Consider the following 19891-nt stretch of genomic DNA (forward strand, 5'->3'; position numbering starts at 1 on the left):
CTGAAGTTGCTTTTGGGTGGGTGGGATTGAATCGGCCACAGATGGTAAGTAAGTGAGGTACGGTGAGCCTGCTCCCATTAAGCTCTATTTGCAAGCACTGAAATTGTACGCATTTTTCACATCACAAAATATTAATTCTTCCATTGGTTTTTGGTTTTGACCATTGAAAATGCCAATACCATTATTTGCTCTTAGCTCTACAGAGAGAACGCGAAGACTGGTTTGAGGAGAGGCGCCGCCTGAGGCTCCTGGGCTGCAGGGAACCTAGAGCTGGATGGAAAGGACGTGGGTTGGAGCCAGTGGTCGGGCACACTGAGGGCGTCCTCACTGCAATTCCTTTCTCCCCATACACCCACCAAACCCCTTGTAGGGTCTAGTACTGCAGGGTTCCTCAAGACCCTGTCCTCCTGGGGTGCCGGAAGAAAAGCACTGCTTTTTGGTCTATTTTTCTGTTTTTAAAAACATACTGGATTCTCCACTGTTCTTTGTTTTTTCTATTGATGAAAATGAAAGGCCATTGATGGAATTAATCCAGCTGTTTTCATGGTTCCCAGGGGCCCAGAATGCTCTTTATCAGGAATTTCATCATCCCTTGCTGACTTCCTGAGTCCTCCCAATGCCCCTTTTCTTTGACAGGGAAGAGAGAAAACACAGATGGCCTTCTTCATCCACAGAGGCAACGCCCAAGGGGAAATGTGGTGACTGGATCACGGCCCCTGAGCCTGCCTCCTGTGAGTCCACCTGGAGAGCTTGGTGTGAAGGGGAAAACCAACTGTTCCTAAAGCTGAGACCACCCCAAAGTCCACCAGGCACAACACAGGACTCTCAACAATCCTACCCATCAAAGGTAGCAAAGGTCCACACAGGAAGGCTGAGAAGGGAAGAAAGAAGTGAAAACAAACAGGGAGGTGGAGAGATGAGCCTGCAAGGAGGGCGGCCCTGTTCTCCATCAGCAGGGGGCGGCGTCTTCAGCGCTGGGAGCCCACTGTGTGTGTGTACCAGGGAGGGTGGCTCTGTTCTCCTCTCCCTCTCTCCCCACACTGTTCAAAGACTTTAGATTCCAAAGCCGCATCACGGATCTTTCTTCCAAGATCCTCCTGAGGCTCTTGCCACCTCCACTAAGCTCCCCTGGAGCTGAGAGTGCCCTGGCTGGAGGTGTGGGAGTGCCGGTGGATGTCTCTCCTCAGACCAAGACAGAAGGCTGGTGGGCCAGAGCCCAGGGACACCAGGGAGAAAAGCATAGAACCAGCTTGGGGCAGCCCTGGGATCAAAGAGCCCTTCGTTATGTCACTTCCCAGGCTTGAGAGGAGGGTGATCTCCAAAGCGAGAGCTCTGTTCCTCCACGTCTCTCCCTAGTTTCCTGATCTATGAATAGTCACTGTATGAACTAGGGACAAAGAGCAGGATTGGGGAGGCACAGCCACTGAGACACAAGGTGGGACTCCTACTTAAATGGCAGGTGGAGGGAGAAGGGACTTCATGGGCCAGTCACACCCTCCTGTGGCCACAGTAAGGTTGCAACCAAAAAACAGTGGCAGATGGAGGTATAGGTACACAGGTGAGACCCCTGGCCAATCCGTGACTGGACAAATGACTTTAGAAAAGACTACTGGCCCGCCCAGCCTTGCAGCTGCCACCCTCTTGAACACCCTCAAGAGAGGTCAAATCTTGACATGAAAATTACTCTGACATTATTGTGAAATAATACCAATTAATTCTAGTCAGAGGAATGTAAAGTGATGTTTTTGTACACCTGAACTGGTGGCTTCTGAAGACTGTCTGCAACCCAAGTACCGCCTACGCAAACCACCAGGCCTCCTGGCTGCCTATGACTCATAGGACCTGTAGCTGCTCACCCACTGCCCCACCCGCGGTGACTTCACCAGGTTCCTAGGGACCTGGACCGCAGTCACACAGTTCCCAAGATGTGGGCAAACAGTCTGTGACTGGCACTTCTGCCGAGGGCTCCGTCTTGTCACAAGCTCTGTGCTTGGCTGTAGCAGAGGAGCAGAGGTCCTCCTGATACAGCAGTGGTCACCAGGCCCAGCTCTGGTGGCTGGGAAGAAGGCCTTTAAGGTCTTCTCAGTAAGCATTCCCGGGCTCCGTGCCAGCTGAGGGTCAGCGTCTTTGAATGAAGGCGCCCGCAGCGCCTGGTGTTCTCTACTACCTGGAACAGCACAGGGCAGGCGCGGCAAGAGCTGAGAAAGGCCGACAAAGCAGGCAGACCTGATACCTGGCCCGCAGTCCATGGCAGCCCTCCTGGAGGCTTCTCAGATTTCCTGATTCACCAGCAGTCAAGGTGTGATAAACTTGGGGTGAAAGGGCTGGGTAGAGCACTTGCCTAGCATAAACAAGTCCTTGGGTTCAACCCCCAATGTTGCAAAGTAAAAAAGGAGGAGGAGGAGGAGGAGGAGGAGGAGGAGGAGGAGAAGAAGAAGAGGAAATGAAGTGAGGATGAAGAGTCCCAGGAAGGGCATTGCTGAAGACCCTTGAGATGGAGCAAGAACTGAGGAGCCTGGCGTACGGTTAGGAATCCCCTCCACTTCCTGGCCTCTGCGGGAACAGGGACAGGGCAGGGAATAGTCGAGAGCAGGTTCCCACCAGAGCCCAGTGCCAACAGAAAACCGTCCTGGAGCCCGAGGGCAGCTTCAGCAATGGCCGGGATGATGAGATCAGTTGTGTTCACCCAGGGGTCCACTAAGCTTGGTCCTTCTCTTGAAAGCATCATCTCAAGGCGCCTCAGTCAGAGTGCTCAGAGGAAAGTAACTCTGTTCTTCCTGGCCTAAGTCAACGTCTGTGTCACAAAGTTCCTGGCAGCTGAGCAGCAAAATGAATAGGGAGGGGCCGAAGGAGGCTTCTGGAAGGCTCAGTCTCTACGAGGGGGTGGTCCGTTCAATCTCCGAGGTCCTCACACCACAGGGCACTTAGATCTCTCCTTGTTGTGCTCTGGGACATGTTCATGCACAAGAAACTCCCTGGTTGACAGTGAATTTTTCAGGTATGGAGTCAGAGCTTGCTCCTCACAGGAAGGCTCTTGTTCCAGGCTCTGATCAGAAAACGGAAGTCGCTTGTCAGATTTTGAGTATGTCTCTTCCTCCGTTTCTAAACAATGGCTGTGGGAGTCTCCAGAAGCAACGTCGGTTAAAACGGAGGGCTCCTTAAAAGTTGTCTCCTCCGGGGGACAGTCGGGCCTCGACGGGGAGGTCACGTACTCATTCACTCCTCCCAAAATGTCCTCCTGACCCTTTCCAGCTTCCTCTGTGGGAACTACTTGCAGAAAATTCTCAAAGTTGACTACCAGCTTGTCAATGAGGTCAGCGGGGACAGAGCATGGTTTTAGGACCCTGCCTTCTGTGTTCCCAGAGTTTTTGGACTCCTTCAGACTTGACTTGCCCTACAAAAAAAGGAGGACACCCCAGGGGTCATGTAAGGACTACAAATGACAGAGTGGAATCATAGATTTGGGGCCCAGAAGCCCTTCCCCTCACTTAGCTCCCACATCCCTCCCTGGTCCAGACAGTGACCAGCCACTTCCTCGGAGCTTGGCGACAGCGTTCCACTTGCAGAGGAACAGCACCCACTAGCCCCACAGTGCTTCTAGAGAGCTCAAGGCTATTTTCCATACCATATTTACAAAACTCCAGGTGAGATGAAAACTCTTTTGTTGTTTTGTTTAGTTTTGTTTTTGGAGACAGGGTTTCTCTATGTAGCCTTGGCTGTCTTGGATTCACTTTGTAGACCAGGCTGGTCTCGAACTCACAGAGATCTGTCTGCCCCTGCCTCCCAGAGTGCTAGGATTTCAGGCATGGGCCACCTCGCCCGGCTGAGGTGAGAACTCTTAGGGAAAAAACATAAAGGCACTGGAAAAGATACCAGGAGAAACTCTAAGGCGGCCTTACAACAGGGCAGGGTCCCTGTCATCTTTGTCTCCTGCTGACCAGCCCCAGGGCCTGGCATACAGTTTGCAATTAAACAGAACATGCTATAGAGGACTGGCCCGCAGACTACGCAAGGCATGTCTCATCACTTAATAAACAGGAGAGCAAAGAGGCCGACACAAGTGAAGACAAGGATGGAGCAAAAATAGCACTCGTGATTACAGAGATGTCCATGTTTAAACAATTTTTCTAAGTTAAAAAAAAAAAGACTGATGTTTTAAATTCTTGCACCAAGGCCACCTGGGAAAGGACTTTCAATAGGAAGGGATTTAAGAGCTGCATTTCCACTCAGGAGGAAATCATAGCTCAGATATTTTTCAAGTTTCCTATTTAAAAATATGCTTTAAAGGATTTTTTACTTGGAAAAATACACTAGGAGGCCCTACTGCTAATTAATTAATAATACTGGCCATTGGAGGGATGCGACTCAAAGCTGCCTTTGGATTGCTATCTCCCCAGTCTTCCTGTGTCTCCAGATTACTCTGTTTGTGGCTGCTTTTTAAATGTCCACGGAGATAATAGTCAGACTCCCCATCCGAGCCAAGTCAGTGGAACAGTCCTTCTTCTGTGGCATCCTCACAGGATCAGTTCTATGTCGGGAACACCTCAGGCACTGGTGAGGGCCTTTCCTCCAGTCCAGGGTGGATGGTGAGAGTCACAGTAGGAAGGCTTATTCCATCTACCCACTCAGCTGTTCCCTGGGTCTTTCATACTTCCAGTTCTTTCTCTATGAGCCCTGGGGAAAGCCTCTCCCATTCCCATCTACCCAGTCCACCCCCCCAGCCCCCACCCCCACCCCCCCAGCCAGCCTGCACAATCTCCTGGACAAAAACAAGCAATGTGTACCTTGAAATCACCTCCAAGCCATGCGGCTAAACTACTTTCAGCAGGGTTGGGAACGTCAGGACAACAAAGACGAGTCAGGCGGCTATTAAAAGATGAGATTTTAAGAGAGAAGTGAATTTAGGACATGGTCCATGTGTGGTGTGTGGCTGAGCTCAGGGCAAGGTTGACTAAAGACAACTATGTGACTCCCTACTCAGGAAGGGTGTGTGGCTGGCTTGAATGAGTATGGCCCCTGCAGGCTTCTATGCTTGAATACTAAGGCCCCACCGCTGACCACCTCCTGCCCCTCCAACCCACCCTCACTGCCCCCCTCCACCCCCACCGCCCCCACTCCCGCACTCAGTTGGTGGAACTGTTTGAGAAGGATTAGGAGGTGTGGCTTTGTAGGAGGAGGTGTGTCACCATTCCCAGCTAGCGCTCTCTGTCTCATGGCTTTGTGTGTCTCAGGATGGGGCTCTCAGCTACTACTCCATCGCCGAGTCAGCCTCCTTGCTGCCATGCTCCTTACCATAATGGCCACGGCCTCTAACCGTCTCAAACTATAAGCCTCAAATAAAAACTCTGTAAGCTGCCTTGATCATGATGCCTCATCGCAGCCATAGAAAATAACCAAGACAGAAGGTAACTATACATCTCCCTATTCAGTAAGTTCCCACACTCCTGACAGGAGACATGGCGCTGCTGCCTGTGGGACAACACAAAAGGAGGCACATGCTTCCCCCATGTAGTTACATCCTTACCTTCCTTTCTCCACCACTCCTGTATCCCTACCCTGCTCCTGATGCTGGAAACTGCATTACAGTCGCTTTGGCAAATGTGCTCTAAGGAGCAGTTAGTGCACTAACCACCCACACTGGTGCACAGGGGTTCCCGGCTTCAGCACCAGTATCACCAGCTAACCAAAATACAGATTCCCAGTCTTTATCCCAGAACTCGAGTCAGAAACCCTTGGGGCAGGACCTGACATGCGCCAGACTGAAGATGATTGCTTTAAGCGCATGATGTACAAAGACTTGTCTGTGACTTGGCTGCAGCAGACTGTTGGGAGTTAACGAAGAGTGAGGCACAGCTGCCTGGTGGGGAGAGCTGACAGGGCCAGTGTAGAGCACCCTGCCAAGGAGGAGCCCCCTGCAGGGAGAAACACGATGTGCTGAAGATAAACTTTTTGCCCCACACTGGCAAGAGCCGGCAGGACAAGGGCAGCCAGCCCTCCAACTCTGCACCACAAACACAGAATAGGTCTGTGCTCTCACCCGGCTGCCTAACACCCTAATTCCAGGGCTCGGGCTCGGACCTGCTTCAGCCTCAGGTGCTAGACACTGGCAGACAGAGCCTATGGGGCAGCTGGTACTCCCTTGGCCTCAGAAGAATCTACACTTGGTGTACAGACCTGAACAAACGAGTCTTGTTTCTCAATCCTCATGAGCCTGAGGGTGTGGTCTTTAATCATCTCCACAAATAGCAACCAAGTGCATGAATAAAGCCCCCTGGGGTGGGCCAGCCTCTCACACCACGTGCCGTGATGCCACCCACTGCTTTCTGCGGCTGATTTTTTATGGCATTCGCTGTCAAGTATGAACTCACTTTGGCTTTTTGAGACCAAAAGTCACTGTTTTGATGCTAAGCAGAAGAAGGCCTCCTCCGACTAGAGATGTTAGAAGGATAATTTCAAAGATACCTTTGTGACAAAGAGAACAAAATACCATTGTCAGTAAAGTTCCCTGACTCCTTAACAAAAATCAAATATTAACTTTTTATTTTTAGCTTCAGTAACATTTTCTATTTAAATTCAACTTATTTCTATTAGAGCCACTGACACTTTGGTTCCCCATCTAGCTGTCTTCTCCCTAGACAACCTGATAAATACTGATATATTTTCTTTTATATTAGTATATATCACTATACAAAATAATGAACTCCATTGATGTCTCCAAATACTATACATCATAACTTTATACACTGATAGATGCATGTTTGCCAGGATCATCATCTAACTCCATTCATTTAGTCAGTTCTTACTGAGCCAGACATCATCCTGAGAAATAAAGCAAGCAGACAAGCAAGAAATATCAGATCCTTACGCACACGGCTCTTATGTACTGGGGTAGAAAAACTCGCAGAGTAAAACAGTTCATCTTTGATCGTTGGCTGGACTGGACTGAGAGACGCCTACAGAACAGTAACACTTGCTTCTGTGAGTCCTTGAGTGTGTGTCCAGGGGACTGACATGGGAGAACAACTCAGAGAAAGACCCACCATGAGTGTAGGCAGTGCCGTCGACAGGCTGGGGCCCAGATGGGCTACCCGTGGGAGAAGAGGACAGTCAGCTCCTGAGCACGAACACTCATGGCTGCGGCCACTGCCCACCGATCTTAGACTTCAGCCAAGCCAGCCTTTGGATCCGGACCCGCTCTAGCAACTCTCCAGAGAGCCTGCAGGCTCCAGCTCTACATGGGGACTGCGCCGTTACCCGACTCCTGTCCTCAAGATCCTAACTAGGATGAATGCCACTGCTGGAAAGCCCAGCCTCCAGTCACTTAAATCCTATCAGTCCTGTTCTCTTAGAGGACCCTAAGTGATAGAAAAACAGGAGAGTACTTCAAAGGAAACAGAATCATCAAATAGAGGATCTAGGCTAAAATGGAGGGAAGTTAACAATTTCATTTTCCAGACAGGGTCTCATTGTGTAGCTCAAACTGTCTTGAACTCACCACGTAGGCCGAGCTAGCCTCACGTTTTAGCTTTTCACGCCTCTGCCTCCTGAGTGCTGAGGCTGAGTGCACCTCGCCTGGCTAGATCTGACTCCCAGAAAGAGCCTGCCCCAAATCACAGAGAAAAGCAGTCGAGGAGATGCGAAAGCTTGAGAGAGGAAGCGAGTTAGAGAAACAGCGGCGTGAGGAAATGGTAGGAAATGAGGTAAGAAGGGGCAGACAGCGTGTATTTTGTTTAAAACATGAAGCTGCGGCTGGTGAGCTGTCAACAGGGAGCCACAGCTTTACACTGTGTCTGCTGTGTCTGAGTGGGTTACGAGGGCCGGGAGAGAGTCTAGAGCACTGGCTGCTCCTGCAGAGGATGCAGCTCCAGCTCTCAGCACCCACCTGGCTGCTCGCAACTGCCTGTGACTCCAGTGCCAAGTCATGTAAAAGTCTTCTAACCTGTGCAGGCATGTAGTGCCCACATGTTCCCCCCCACCCACCCTCTGTCTCTCTCTCTCTCACACACACACAAATAATAATAATAATAATAATAATAATAATAATAATAATAATAATAATAATCTTCTAGAAAAGAGGGTGGACTGTAGAGGACCCTGGATGGAAGTGGAGCAGTCTCATCTACAGGCCGAGGGGACAGATTCTAGGCTCCAGCACAGGGTCTTGCTTTCACTTTGATCCTGTGAGAAAGTCTCATGAGCTGACACGACTTGTACCTAGTGTTCTGGAAATACAACATGATGTCTAAACGATTTTTTAAAAGTAGCATCAAAAAGAATTCCAAGAAGGCATCCTTAGCCAGCAGAGGAGAACATTCTTTCTGTGTGAAGGCGTATGTTCTGGTCATGGTTCCCAGAGCCACAAGTCTGCTTTATTCTTCAGGAATATAAATAAGAGGCTTTTGAGATGCATCAAGGAGATGTGTTTTTGGCTTATACTAATTATTGCAAAACTTGACAGTGTCACTTGATTTTTTTCCCTACTTTGTTGAAACAAGGTCCTTCTGTGTAGCTCTGGCTGTCCTGGAACTCACAATGTAGACCAGGCTAGCTTTCCTCTTCTTTTTCCTTTGTCTATTATTTAGCCTCTGCTTTCCCAGTAAATATCTTCCTTAACCAACCACCATATGAAACGATTACATTTTACATTATTTGTTACATCTATCAAATTCTTCTTGTTCTCCACATTTTCAAACAAATAATAAAACAAGAACAAAACAAATAATAAAAAAAGAACACCATATATGGTAGCATCAAGTCTCTTGTTTGTCAGTGGCCTTTCATCAACCAGTTTTTCCTTCCACGGTCCTATTGCACAACTCCTGACATTTAGAAACTGGCGAGTGTGGGGTAGGGCGGTAGCCTTCGCCGTGGCTGAGGACCAACCTGATGGCGACTGCTCCTTCTTAATGTTATTTGAGGCCACCTATCAGAACGGAGCAAACGGAGCAAAATGGCCAGAAGTCCAAGTCAGCCCCCAGTGCGCCTGCTCCTCAGCAACTCCTCACTCACCTTCCAGGAGGTGAGAGCACCAGAGCGAGCACAGGCCGCGCACCCTGCTGCCCTCTGCTGGCTTCCCTTGCTCTTGCCGAATGGCATTCCTAACCCAAGGTAAACAAACTCCAAACGCCAAGGCCTGAACTTAGTACTCACTGACTGACGAGGTCTGGAAGTTTATTGTCTTCCCATTGGTCCCCCCAGCTCTGGTGCTGGCCATGACCCAGACAGTGTAAGAGGTCCTCCGCGTCAGAGATTCCAGGTCATACTGCAGGACGCGGGAGTTAACTGTCACGGCTGAAGAGAAAAACAGAAGCCAAACTGAAAAAGCGTGTTAGTTACTGACCTTGAGAGATGTGACCTGTGATGCTAGCTTCTCAACTTCTGCTTAAAACAAGTCCATCGTGATGGACCAAAGATCTAAACGTAAGAGCTAAAAGTATTAAAACGCTTCAAAAGCCAAAATAAAATAAACCACAACTTTGAATTGTTATTTAAATATGATACCCAAAGCACATGCAACTACTTACAACAATATTAAACTGAACTTTACCAAAGTTAAAAAAGCTTTTGTTCATCAAAAGACTGCATCAAGACTGAAATGACTGTCTACAAAATTGAAGAGAATGTGAGCCCCACATCTGATAAGAAGCTTACACTCTCAACACAAATAAACTCATAATCTCAAACCACAAAGACCCCCAATGCTAAAATGGATGAAGAAGAGGACATTTCTCTGGAGAAGATACGCAGATGACCAACAACCACACAAAGGGGTGCTCGCTATCACTAGTGACTGGGGGTCATTCCTAGATGAGGTACCCCTTGGGAAAACACATGCTGACAGAGTAACCAGTTTTATCTTGCAGTTGACTCGAAGCCTGGTGCTTGGCCTCTGAGCTGCCCCCTCAGCCCTGATTACCTACTTGAAGCCATCTGAATGGGTGTGGGAGAGGGTTAGGGGAGCAACGGGTTAAAAGCATACATGAAGAGGGGACAGAGGGCGGTGATGATTACACAGTAGAGTGAGTGCTCTCAGGACTGCTGAACTATACACCTTCAAATGTTTACTGCCAAATTTTACATTATATATGCCACACCGTAATGAAATCAGATTTAGTCTCAACAGGAAGCCAAGCACAGCCCAGAGCTTAGGATGTCAGGAGATACTGTAGACTCAAGCATGAAGGGACCGAAAGTCTGAGGGACAGGGCCAACTCATCCCATGACTGAACAGGAGAGATTTCACCGGCTCCTCCCGGTTCTCTTCAGAACTCCTTTAACCTTTTTCAATCGTGAGGTGGTGCCCTTGACTACTTTAAGACAGGTACAAAGAAGCTAAGTATTTGCATAAATGTACAGGTCACAGCCCTGGGAGTCACCCTGTGTCAGGACTATGTACATCGTCTGTGGGGAGGGGCGGGTTCACTTTGCTCAGCTCGGCCACGTGCACACTTACAGAATTCTTTTTCACCTTCAGCTTGGCAAAATATCGTGTAATTGTTGATGAATCCATTTCTAAAGCCCTTGGGAATCTCTTTCCATGCAATCGTGGCTGTCTTCAGACCAATGCTCTCCACCCTGGTCTCAGGGCCACTAAATGGAGCTTCAGAGGACAGAGAGATTAAAAAACGGAAAACAAGGCTGAATCCCACGTGTAAACATCAACCCCCTGCCGCAGAGCTGCTGCCATGGTTCAGGCAAAACCCACAACGCTGTGGGTGGGAGAACTGAAGAATAGCCGTGTTTGTAGACGTTGGCTTGCAGTCAGGCATCTTATATAATGTGACATGGAATTTCAAAGCCCCAAGGAAACGTACTTTCTTATAGGTCCCCCATTGCAATGAGCACCCAGGCTTCATTCCTGTCTGTGAAGTGTAGCTGATCAGCTGAACACTGACTTCCCTGGTTTATCTCTGAACAGCAGGAGATCGTTTCCAGTGTTCAATCTAGAAGATGCTCATTTCCAAAATGATAATACAGTCTGAGTAAAGTGCCAGTAAAGTCCTTGCTTATTGTTTCAGAAAAGTCATCTGGAGGCACTTGCCATGTGAGCATCAAGTGTAAAGTCCAGGTAAAAAGCTGGCCAGGGTGGCCTATGCTTATAAGACTTGTGTAAGACTTGCAGAAGTGGAGTGAGGCCGGTCACAGGAGCCAGCCTAGACTAAGCCCCAGGTCCCAGGGAGACAACCTCAAAACATGAACAAAGTTTTGGCTTCTGAGGGATGACAAGTAAGGTTGACTGCCAGCCTCAATACATGTGCACCAAAACACAAATGACCAAGATGAACACGCGCATATGCCCATTTTTAACATGTGTATGGTAAAGTTGGTAGGTTTCCTGAATTGATATTAATTAATGTTAACTTTTGTTACAGCCCCAGTTGCTATTTTGTTGTGATATTAAGCAAGGAGTTTCACGTTTCACCTCCATGAACCTCAATTTCCCATTTGTAAAGTGACTGGACTTGTTGAACTTTTTCTCCCAAAAAAACAAAGTTTCTCTGTGTAGCCTTGGCTGTCCTGGACTCACTCTGTAGACCTGGCTGGCCTCCAACTCACAGAGATCTGCCTGCCTCTGCCTCCTGAGTGCTGGGATTACAGGCATGTGCTACCATGCCCAGCTGTGACTGGACTACATCTACCCACCTTTGAAATTTAGTGACTCTGTACCCTGGGTCTAAGTGTGCCAAACACACACAGTTGAAGATGAAGATGAAAGTGTGGTAGAAATAGGCCTTAAACAGCCCTGCATCTGAATTTGTAAATGCCTGTTTCCCTTCCCCAAGGCTGGCGCACACTTACCTTTTTCTTTGGCATAAGCTTGGATTGAATATGGCTCTCCCACATGGTGTCCTGATACTGGATACACTGATATGTTATAGCATAAGAAAGGTTTTAATTTGTCTTGAGAGGAGAGAGAGAGAGAGAGAGGGAGGGGGAGAGAGAGAGAGAGAGGGAGGGAGGGGGAGAGAGAGGGAGAGAGAGAGAGAGAGAGAGAGAGAGAGAGAGAGAGAGAGAGAGAGAGAGAGAGAGATGTAAGTACACATAATGGCAGAGTACAAAAAATTGAAGGCCTGAGCTGTGACCTGAGAGTGACAGGAGATATTCTGCTTTCTAGGTGCCATGGTCTCTAATGTTTGCTCTTGTTCTCAAGTGTTCTGACGAAATTACAGAACTAAACTGAGGGCAAGTTAATAAAATTACAGCTCCATCATGCAAGAGTGTGTATGGGGGATGAGGAGCCACTCCCTTCAGCACTGATTTTATCATAAGATTTGGAGACATACTTGATAAAATTTAACCCTTCTGACACAGTGTATACTCAAATACCCTGCGTTCTAGCTCCTCCATTTGCCTGCAACCCTCCTTAATTCTTTGTGTTTTCTTTTGAATTGTTTTGTTTTGGGAGACAGTCTTGTGAGATAGCCCAGGTTAGCCCTAAACTTGAGGTCCTTCACTTGCCTCAGTTTCCTCCAGAGGGCTGGGATTATGGATACATACCAACATGCCTGGCTGGTATATTTCTTAATACAGATGCCATTAAGTATTTGGAAACAGCTGGAGTGATGAGAGTTAGAAGGCAAAGCTTAATTTATATCTTACATGGGAAATGGACTTAATCTGAAGTAAAATCAGTCACCAAGGAAGGGGCCTAGCTCTTCAACAGGCCACTGGAATAGAAGAGGGTTTCTGAGGCAGAACAAATGGGACCAAAACTCTGGTGTCACCCAGGATAATCGGGACTCTCCTCAGGTAGGTGCTAATCAAGATTATGTTTCTTTTGCACATGAGAGGACCACTACACTCACGGATTCACAGCAGCATGGTTGCCTGCACAGGATCAAATCAGTCAACATCCCAGGATGAAGCGGGGAGGAATTCCTTAAACCCACCTGCAGCTATAGACAGCTGATGGACGGCTTGGGGGGAGAGTCAGTTTTCTTTAACAGGTTCCCCGCCGCCCCCCCCCCCCCGCAGCTCCCCAGTAGGTCAACCGCTACCCAGTGGATGTCCTGTATGGGCAGCACTAATTAAACCCAGTGGGTTATTAAAAAAAAAAAAAAAGGAGGGACAGAAAGTAGGCAGGGGTGGGGAAATGGGGAGTAATCTGGAAGGAGTTAGGGTAGATATGGACAAAATACATCATATGTTTATATGAAACTGTCAGACTCAATTAAAATACGATTTTTAAAAGCCTTACTTTTCTCTGTTAAATTACGATTAGCACCAGTACAGTAGCTGCTGAACATTATTATTCCCTGTGTCTCCGTTAACATGTGTAGATAATGTTATGTTTACTTCCCGCCTGGGCCAGGCCTTCTGTGCCAGCTTCACCTGGGAAACGCTGAGAACCGTAACAACTGCTAAACTTCTCAGAACAGTGTTGGCCTCACGGCCTCCAAAGCTGATTTAAATGAAACCGAATCCCGTACCAAGAGAGCCTGCAGGCTCTGTGGCCAGCTACCTTGCTCAATGGTCCAGTTCGTGGCCTGAGACACGGATTGCCAGGAACGAGTGGGGAACTTGGAGTCTGCTGTTTCCGGAAGCCACTCCACCACCCACGTGTCCACCTCGGGACTGAAGCTGTGCCACTCCACCACCAGCAGGGACTCAGCAACGCGGGCCTGTACGTCCTCGATGCACCGGAAGGCTGAAGAGTGGGGGAAAAGGACAGATTCACAGCTGACCCGCTCAGCCTAGATGTTCCAGCTCCACTGGCATCCAGCCACTGCCAAATTGTAGAAGGTCAAAGTTCAAGATCTCCATTGTAGGTTTTACACTTTCCTTTTCCCTCATCGAATATCTCTGACGAGATTAAAAGCCTTCTTAATCTGCTCTAACCTCCCCCAAACTAACCGGTTTCCAGAAACGGATCTCACTAGCAATCTAGTACCAGAAAGGATTTATATCCTATGCATTCTCTGCAAGCCTAATTCCACAAGCAGGAGTAGAAACTGATTTTATCCCCAAAAGTTCAGCCAAAAGGTTCCTTTCTCAAACTGGCCCTGTATCTGAGACCCGAAGTGTTACTCCTGGAAGCTAAGCCAGTTAATAGTCAACCTGAAAAGGTAGCTCTGAAAAAACTAAGGCTTGAAGAAGGTGAAGCCGAGGCAGGGGCAGAGCCTGGGTGAGAAGCACAGACCCTGGGGTCACTGCTGCCTCTTTCCTGGGGTCCTGCCTCTTCTCCCCCGCCTTCCCCTGCCCATAGCTGTTATGGGTTGAGTATCCCCTGTGCAAAAGACAATGGCTTTATGTGGCAATGGGACCACCGTAGATGTCGTGTGGACGGTGGGCGCTGCATTTAATGTAACTGATGGCCTTATAAGAAAGGGAAATTAGGGGAGGGCAAGGCTGGGAAGACGGCTCAGTCAGTAAAGTGCTTAAGACACAAGCAGGAGGAATTTGGTCCCTAACATCCCCACCGCTGAGTTCAGTGGACTGGAGAGGCAAAGACAGGAGGATCCCCAAAGCTCCTTGATTAGCTGGTCTATCCAAACTAGTCAGCTCCAAGATCAGTGAGTCTGATGGCTCAGCAGTAAAGAGAGTATGTCACTCTTGCAGCAGAAGACTGGAGCGGGGCTCCCAGCAGCCACACTGGGTTTTCACAAGTGCCTGTGACTTCAGCTCCAGGGGTCCAACACTTCTGGTCTTCACGGGCACCTATTACATGCACACACCCATGCACAGGAACACACACACACACACACACACACACACACACACACACACACACACTTAAAAATACTAAGGATAGATCCAGAAGGGTGAGGTGATGCATGTCTTTAATCCCAGCATCTGGGAACTAGGAGCAGGAAGAACATCACTGAGGCCAGTTTGATCTACACAACAAGTTCCAATACAGCCAGGGTGACATGGAGACCATCTAAACACACACACACACACACACACACACACATACACACACACATACACACACACACACACACACACCTAAAAAATAAAGTAGAGAGCAATTTAAAAAGACAACTGATGTCCGGCTTCTACACGTGTACAAGTTAACAAGTGCAAGAATACACACAAAAGGAAAAGAAGAGAGAGTGGGGGAGGGAGGAGGCAGGAAGAAATTGAAGACACTGGAGCTGCCCCACGCCAGGGCCTAGGGACCCGAGAAGCACAGGGAGATTGAAGAAGGTTGTCCTCTGGAGGCCCAGCCCACAACTTGCTTTCTTATACCTTTAACCTCCAGAACCACAGGGCGACCTGTTTTTGTTGTTTTAAGCCACCCAGTTTGTGGCACTTCACCACAGCAGCCTCAGGACTAATAATCCCTTGGCTTAGTTAGCCTCTGACCTGAGCCATCCACTTCCTCCTCTGGTCTCCTGGAGGCACTTTCCTAACAAGTGACCTGGCAAGGACTCTGCCCTAAGATGACAGAGCACAGCTTACAAACCCCACACTCCTCCTGCTCAGCAATCCTGGGGAGCTCGGAGAGATCAGCAGAGCCGGGCCTAAAGTGCCAGGTGCGCTATGGGGGCTGGGAAGAAGCTCCTGGGGAGGTCAGAAAGGAGTCCAGAAACTGAGGCAGCCATGCCTGAAGGAGTGTGAGGTCTCTAACCACCCTTCTGACTAAAGACCAGTCGCCACTCTTCTCCAAGGACTCGGTGAGCATTGCGGCTAATAGAGAAGACCTCTCAGGGGTAAGGGGAGCAGGACCAGCCCTGGAAGCAGGGGAGAGGTCTGACTGTGAACGTCGGTGAAGACAGACAGCCGAGGTCCAGCAAATGTGTCCCCAGGGCACTTCCCCTTCACCCCCAACTCTCTCCCTGATGCGGTCCTCACTGCCCCTCAGGCCAACTCAGCAAACAAGAATAGCTTTTCCTCATCTGGTATCAGACCACTGCTGCCTATGATTGAAGACACAGAAAGTTCAAGAAGTTCTATTAGCAGGACCCTGAAGGGTTATCTCTGCAAATCCTTTGAACCTGAGGCCTACAGAGGCAAATCACCATCTTGGCTCGTACAGTCTCTGTGACCAGCACTCCGAGTCACACCACGATCACTAACTCTCAGATTCATTACTCCAGTTTAGCTCGTGCAGACCTGGGCTGCAATTGCATTGGAAAAATCTTGAGCGAGTTACAAAACTTTCCTGGATCTTTGCATTATGCAGAAGATAGATTTAAAAGAATCTGCCTCACGGGTCATTTCAAAGCTGAGATAACCTATGCCACCTTGTCAACATGCCTGACACATCCTAATACACAGCATGTGATGATCCTATTAATTCCATTTATAAAAACCATCATTATTATTATTTAACTCTTTCTCAGATGATTTTATTTTATTAAACAAAATTCTGTGGTCTCCTTTTTCTGTGACAAATTATGATAAACAGTGAAAGCATAGTCAGAGGTGTGACAGACATTATCTTTTCCTGTGTCTCCACTAATATGCACAGATTATGCCTTTGACACACATGTGTAGTGCATCAAATACCTGCTCTCGTCTGCCATCACTGACAGGGAAAGAGGATGACCTAAGCTCTTCTAAGACAGAGTTCTTCAAATTTCTTCTCTAAAGAGTTAAACAGCAAGCATTTTAGTGTGCACAGGCTACACAGTCTCTATCACAATTACTCAATGCACAACTGTTGTGCAGAGAAGCCACCGAGCACATAAAAGTGTGTGTGTGAGTGTGTGTGTGTGTGTGCATGTATCACAATATTTCAAACACTTCATTTGCTGAAAACAAAAAAAGTGTGTTGGGCTAGATTTGGCCCCTGCCTTGTCTAGGACAATTATATATAATAGTTTCAATACAAAAATCTAAAAAAAAATTTTTTTAAGTGGATTTAGCACAATTTTAGTTAAAGTATATCTTACGGCAAGCAAGCAAACAAAAGCTTGTACTCTGGGCCCACTCTCAGAGTAGTTGGGCAACACAGACTAGACTCTTGGGGGAAGGGCAGAAGAAGAAGAAAACTAATTTGGGTGGGGAAGAAAGGGAGGGTGGACCTGGGAGGAGTTAGGAGACAGAGATGAAGATGTTCGAAATACACTGTATCAATTGTATGAATCAAGAATTAATAAAATCATTATTTTTAAAAATCACTGCCCTCATGAAATATGCATCCTCTTGGAGGAGAAAAGTTGAGAGAAGGAAGGAGGGAGGGAGAGAGACAGAGACGGTGACAGAGACAAAGAGACAGAGACATATATACAGAGAGAGAGACGTATACACAGAGAGACAGACAGACAGAGACATATACACAGAGAGAAAGAAAGACAGACAGAGACAGAGAGGCAACAAACAGACTGAAGATGAGACTGTGTAGACGTCAGATTCCCATTTACTGTTTCTGAGTTTTAAACAAATGAAGAGAGCGGAGGCTGAAATCTCAGTGGCTGGAGTGCTTGCTGCACATGCATAAGCACACATGTAAACATCCAGGCATGCCACCACATCCTGCACTCACAGCACTGGGAGGGAAGCAGGAGAGCCCAGGGAGCTTCCTGCCAGGCAATTCAGTCAGCCACTCCCTCACCGAGCTCTCTGTTCAGTGAGAGACCCCATCCTAAAAGGTACAGAGCCAGAGAGGAAGACATCTGGTATCAAGCTCTGGGCTCCACAGTGGTATACACACACATGCGCGCAAACATGACACAGCACTCACACACATACACACTCATACATGGTACAGCATTTATACACATAAACACATGGCATGGCACTCACACACATACTTACACACACATACATGGCACAGCACTCATACACACACATACACATACACACACACACACACACACACACACACACACACACACACAGCACGGCACTCACACACAATCCAAGGTTTTTTTATTCCAAAACTGAAAACAAGACTTTGCCCTTTGCCTGGGTTCAGTAGAGTGTCCAGAATGACCTCATCAGTCTATCAAGGCAGGCAGGGCGGCTGACCTCAGCATCTCCCGCCTCAGGAAGCTGAAGCAGAACTCTCTGAGAGTTACAGGCCAGCTACCGAGAGAGATCTTTCTCTCAAAAAAATTTTAACAAGCAATTTATTGGCAAGTCTATATACACATCATAAGCCCTCTTCCTTAGCTGGGCGGCCAAATGGAAGGGGAGGAGAGAAACCAGGACAGTGAACAGTAAACCACAGCTGGGACATGGCGCCATCTGGGGAGAGGACAGTTCAGGAGAGGACACGGATCTGAGGAGTCGGTGTCAAATATGACGATTTTACGTGGCCCAACCCAGCATTCAACCGCTGGACCAGAAGCAACTGAAGCAGCACACAGCGCTTCTAGGCTTGGATTGTGCCGTGTGACTCGGTCTCTAGCTCTTACACAAGCTTTGTTCCAGAAGAACTACTTCAGGTAGAAAGGCTTGCTAAACAGATTGTTCCCCCACAAAATCCTAGGGCGCCCCTGTTCCTTCCCTCTTCAATTTGATCCAAGAGGAACAGCTGCCCTGAGGTACCTACCCTCCTCATCAACAGCCGGGATCCTCAGGACAGCCTCTCGGGACTCCCCAAGAGAATTAAAAGCAGTCACGGACACACAGTGTGCCTGGCCCCTCAGAAGCAGCTCATACTGCAGGGTGGTGATGTTGTTTATCTCCGTGAGGTTAGTGCTGTTTTCTGGAAAGTACTGTATGTTGTAGCCAAGTGTTTTCTCCAAGACTGGGGCTCCTCTTGCTTTCTGCACCCAAAGAAAACACAAGTTATTGTCAACACCAGAAAGAGACAGGGGCAGTAACAATGATAAAGGCAGAGCATTCCTGTCAGCCTTCAGAGCTAAGCTGTGAACAGGTGAGCAGCATTTGCTGTGTGGTGATGTCAACCCTTCAAGTGCCAGAAGAGATCATCTTCCAAATGGTACCTTGGTATGAAACTCTTAACACACAGTTTCATAGGTCCAAGCTGGTTTGATCAAGCCACCTCTAGTTTCTTCCGTGTCTTTCATTCAATCTCGTATGAGCGGAGGTATAAAAGCTAGACTCGAGGCATTCCCTTCTGGGCCCAAATCAAGCTCAGAAGTCATCAAAGGTGGTAGGTAGCTGTGCCTTTGTCCTTTACTCCCATAGTTCCCCTCTAAAGAGAGAGATAGCTGTGTCCTGGGCACGATGTCCAGCTAGGTAATCCAGCTAAAATGACCAAAATACTCAGGGCTCCCCTGCCTGTCCCCGTAGCAGGAAGCCCTGAGTGGAACCCTGGGAGCCCTGACCCAAGCCTTACTTCTCGTCGTGTACTCAGACCCACTGACCACACGTTCCCCTGGGGTAAGCATGCCGAGGGAGCTATGGGGACTCCCGGGTTTTCGATGCTTACTACCGATTACAAACATACATGGAACAGAGTGAGTGGATGCGTGGTCAGAGAGAGCTTTAATTCACTCTGACCCAGAGTCATCCTAGACCAGGGCTCTCTCCCTGACTGACCACAGCAATGAGAGACCAGCTAGAACCTCTATAAGGTCTAAACTACAGCTTCTTTTGTCTCAAGATGAATCCGTATCTCTCCCCTTATCCTTTGCTGACATGTAGTTCACATTTAAAAAACTGCAGGGTTTTATTGGTCTGTTCATTTTCAGTGCTGGAAATGCCCACAGCCTTAGCAATGCTAGCTAGGCAAGCACCCTACCACTGAACCTGTCAAATTCACTACTTAAATGTGTATAAGTCAGTGATTTTCAAGACAGTCATAATATCTCACATCCTTTACCACCATCAAACGTTTGAGTTTTTAAGTGCATACTTAGCTATATAACTTGAATTCTTAGGAAACTTAGCCAGGGTGGTGGTGGCACATGCCTGTAATCCCAGTATTCAAGAGGCAGAGGCAGGTGGATCTCTGAGTTCAAGGCCAGTCTGGTCTACAGTTCTGGGACAACCAGGGCTACACAGAGAAATCTCCTTTAAAAAAACACTG

At 48.1% G+C, this 19891-nt stretch overlaps 1 protein-coding gene across 7 annotated transcripts in view; it reads right to left on the reverse strand.

The window, feature by feature from the left end:
• Window positions 1–1248: 1248 nt before the first annotated feature.
• IL31RA (interleukin 31 receptor A) overlaps window positions 1249–19891 on the reverse strand; it is a 62779-nt gene continuing 44136 nt past the window's right edge. For all 7 annotated transcript variants that reach the window (XM_084800765.1, XM_084800764.1, XM_084800770.1 and 4 more), the window contains 8 exons: window positions 18446–18662; window positions 13463–13648; window positions 11800–11901; window positions 10454–10600; window positions 9151–9291; window positions 6369–6462; window positions 4785–4866; window positions 1249–3394 (listed from right to left, as the gene is read on the reverse strand). In XM_084800765.1, the coding sequence (XP_084656891.1) occupies window positions 2909–3394; window positions 4785–4866; window positions 6369–6462; window positions 9151–9291; window positions 10454–10600; window positions 11800–11901; window positions 13463–13648; window positions 18446–18662 (1455 nt within the window). In that variant the 3' untranslated portion in view covers window positions 1249–2908. The remainder of the gene's footprint in view (window positions 3395–4784; window positions 4867–6368; window positions 6463–9150; window positions 9292–10453; window positions 10601–11799; window positions 11902–13462; window positions 13649–18445; window positions 18663–19891) is intronic.

The sequence above is a fragment of the Acomys minous genome, assembly GCF_964271855.1.
Source record: "Acomys minous genome assembly, chromosome: 11".
Taxonomy (NCBI): domain Eukaryota; kingdom Metazoa; phylum Chordata; class Mammalia; order Rodentia; family Muridae; genus Acomys; species Acomys minous.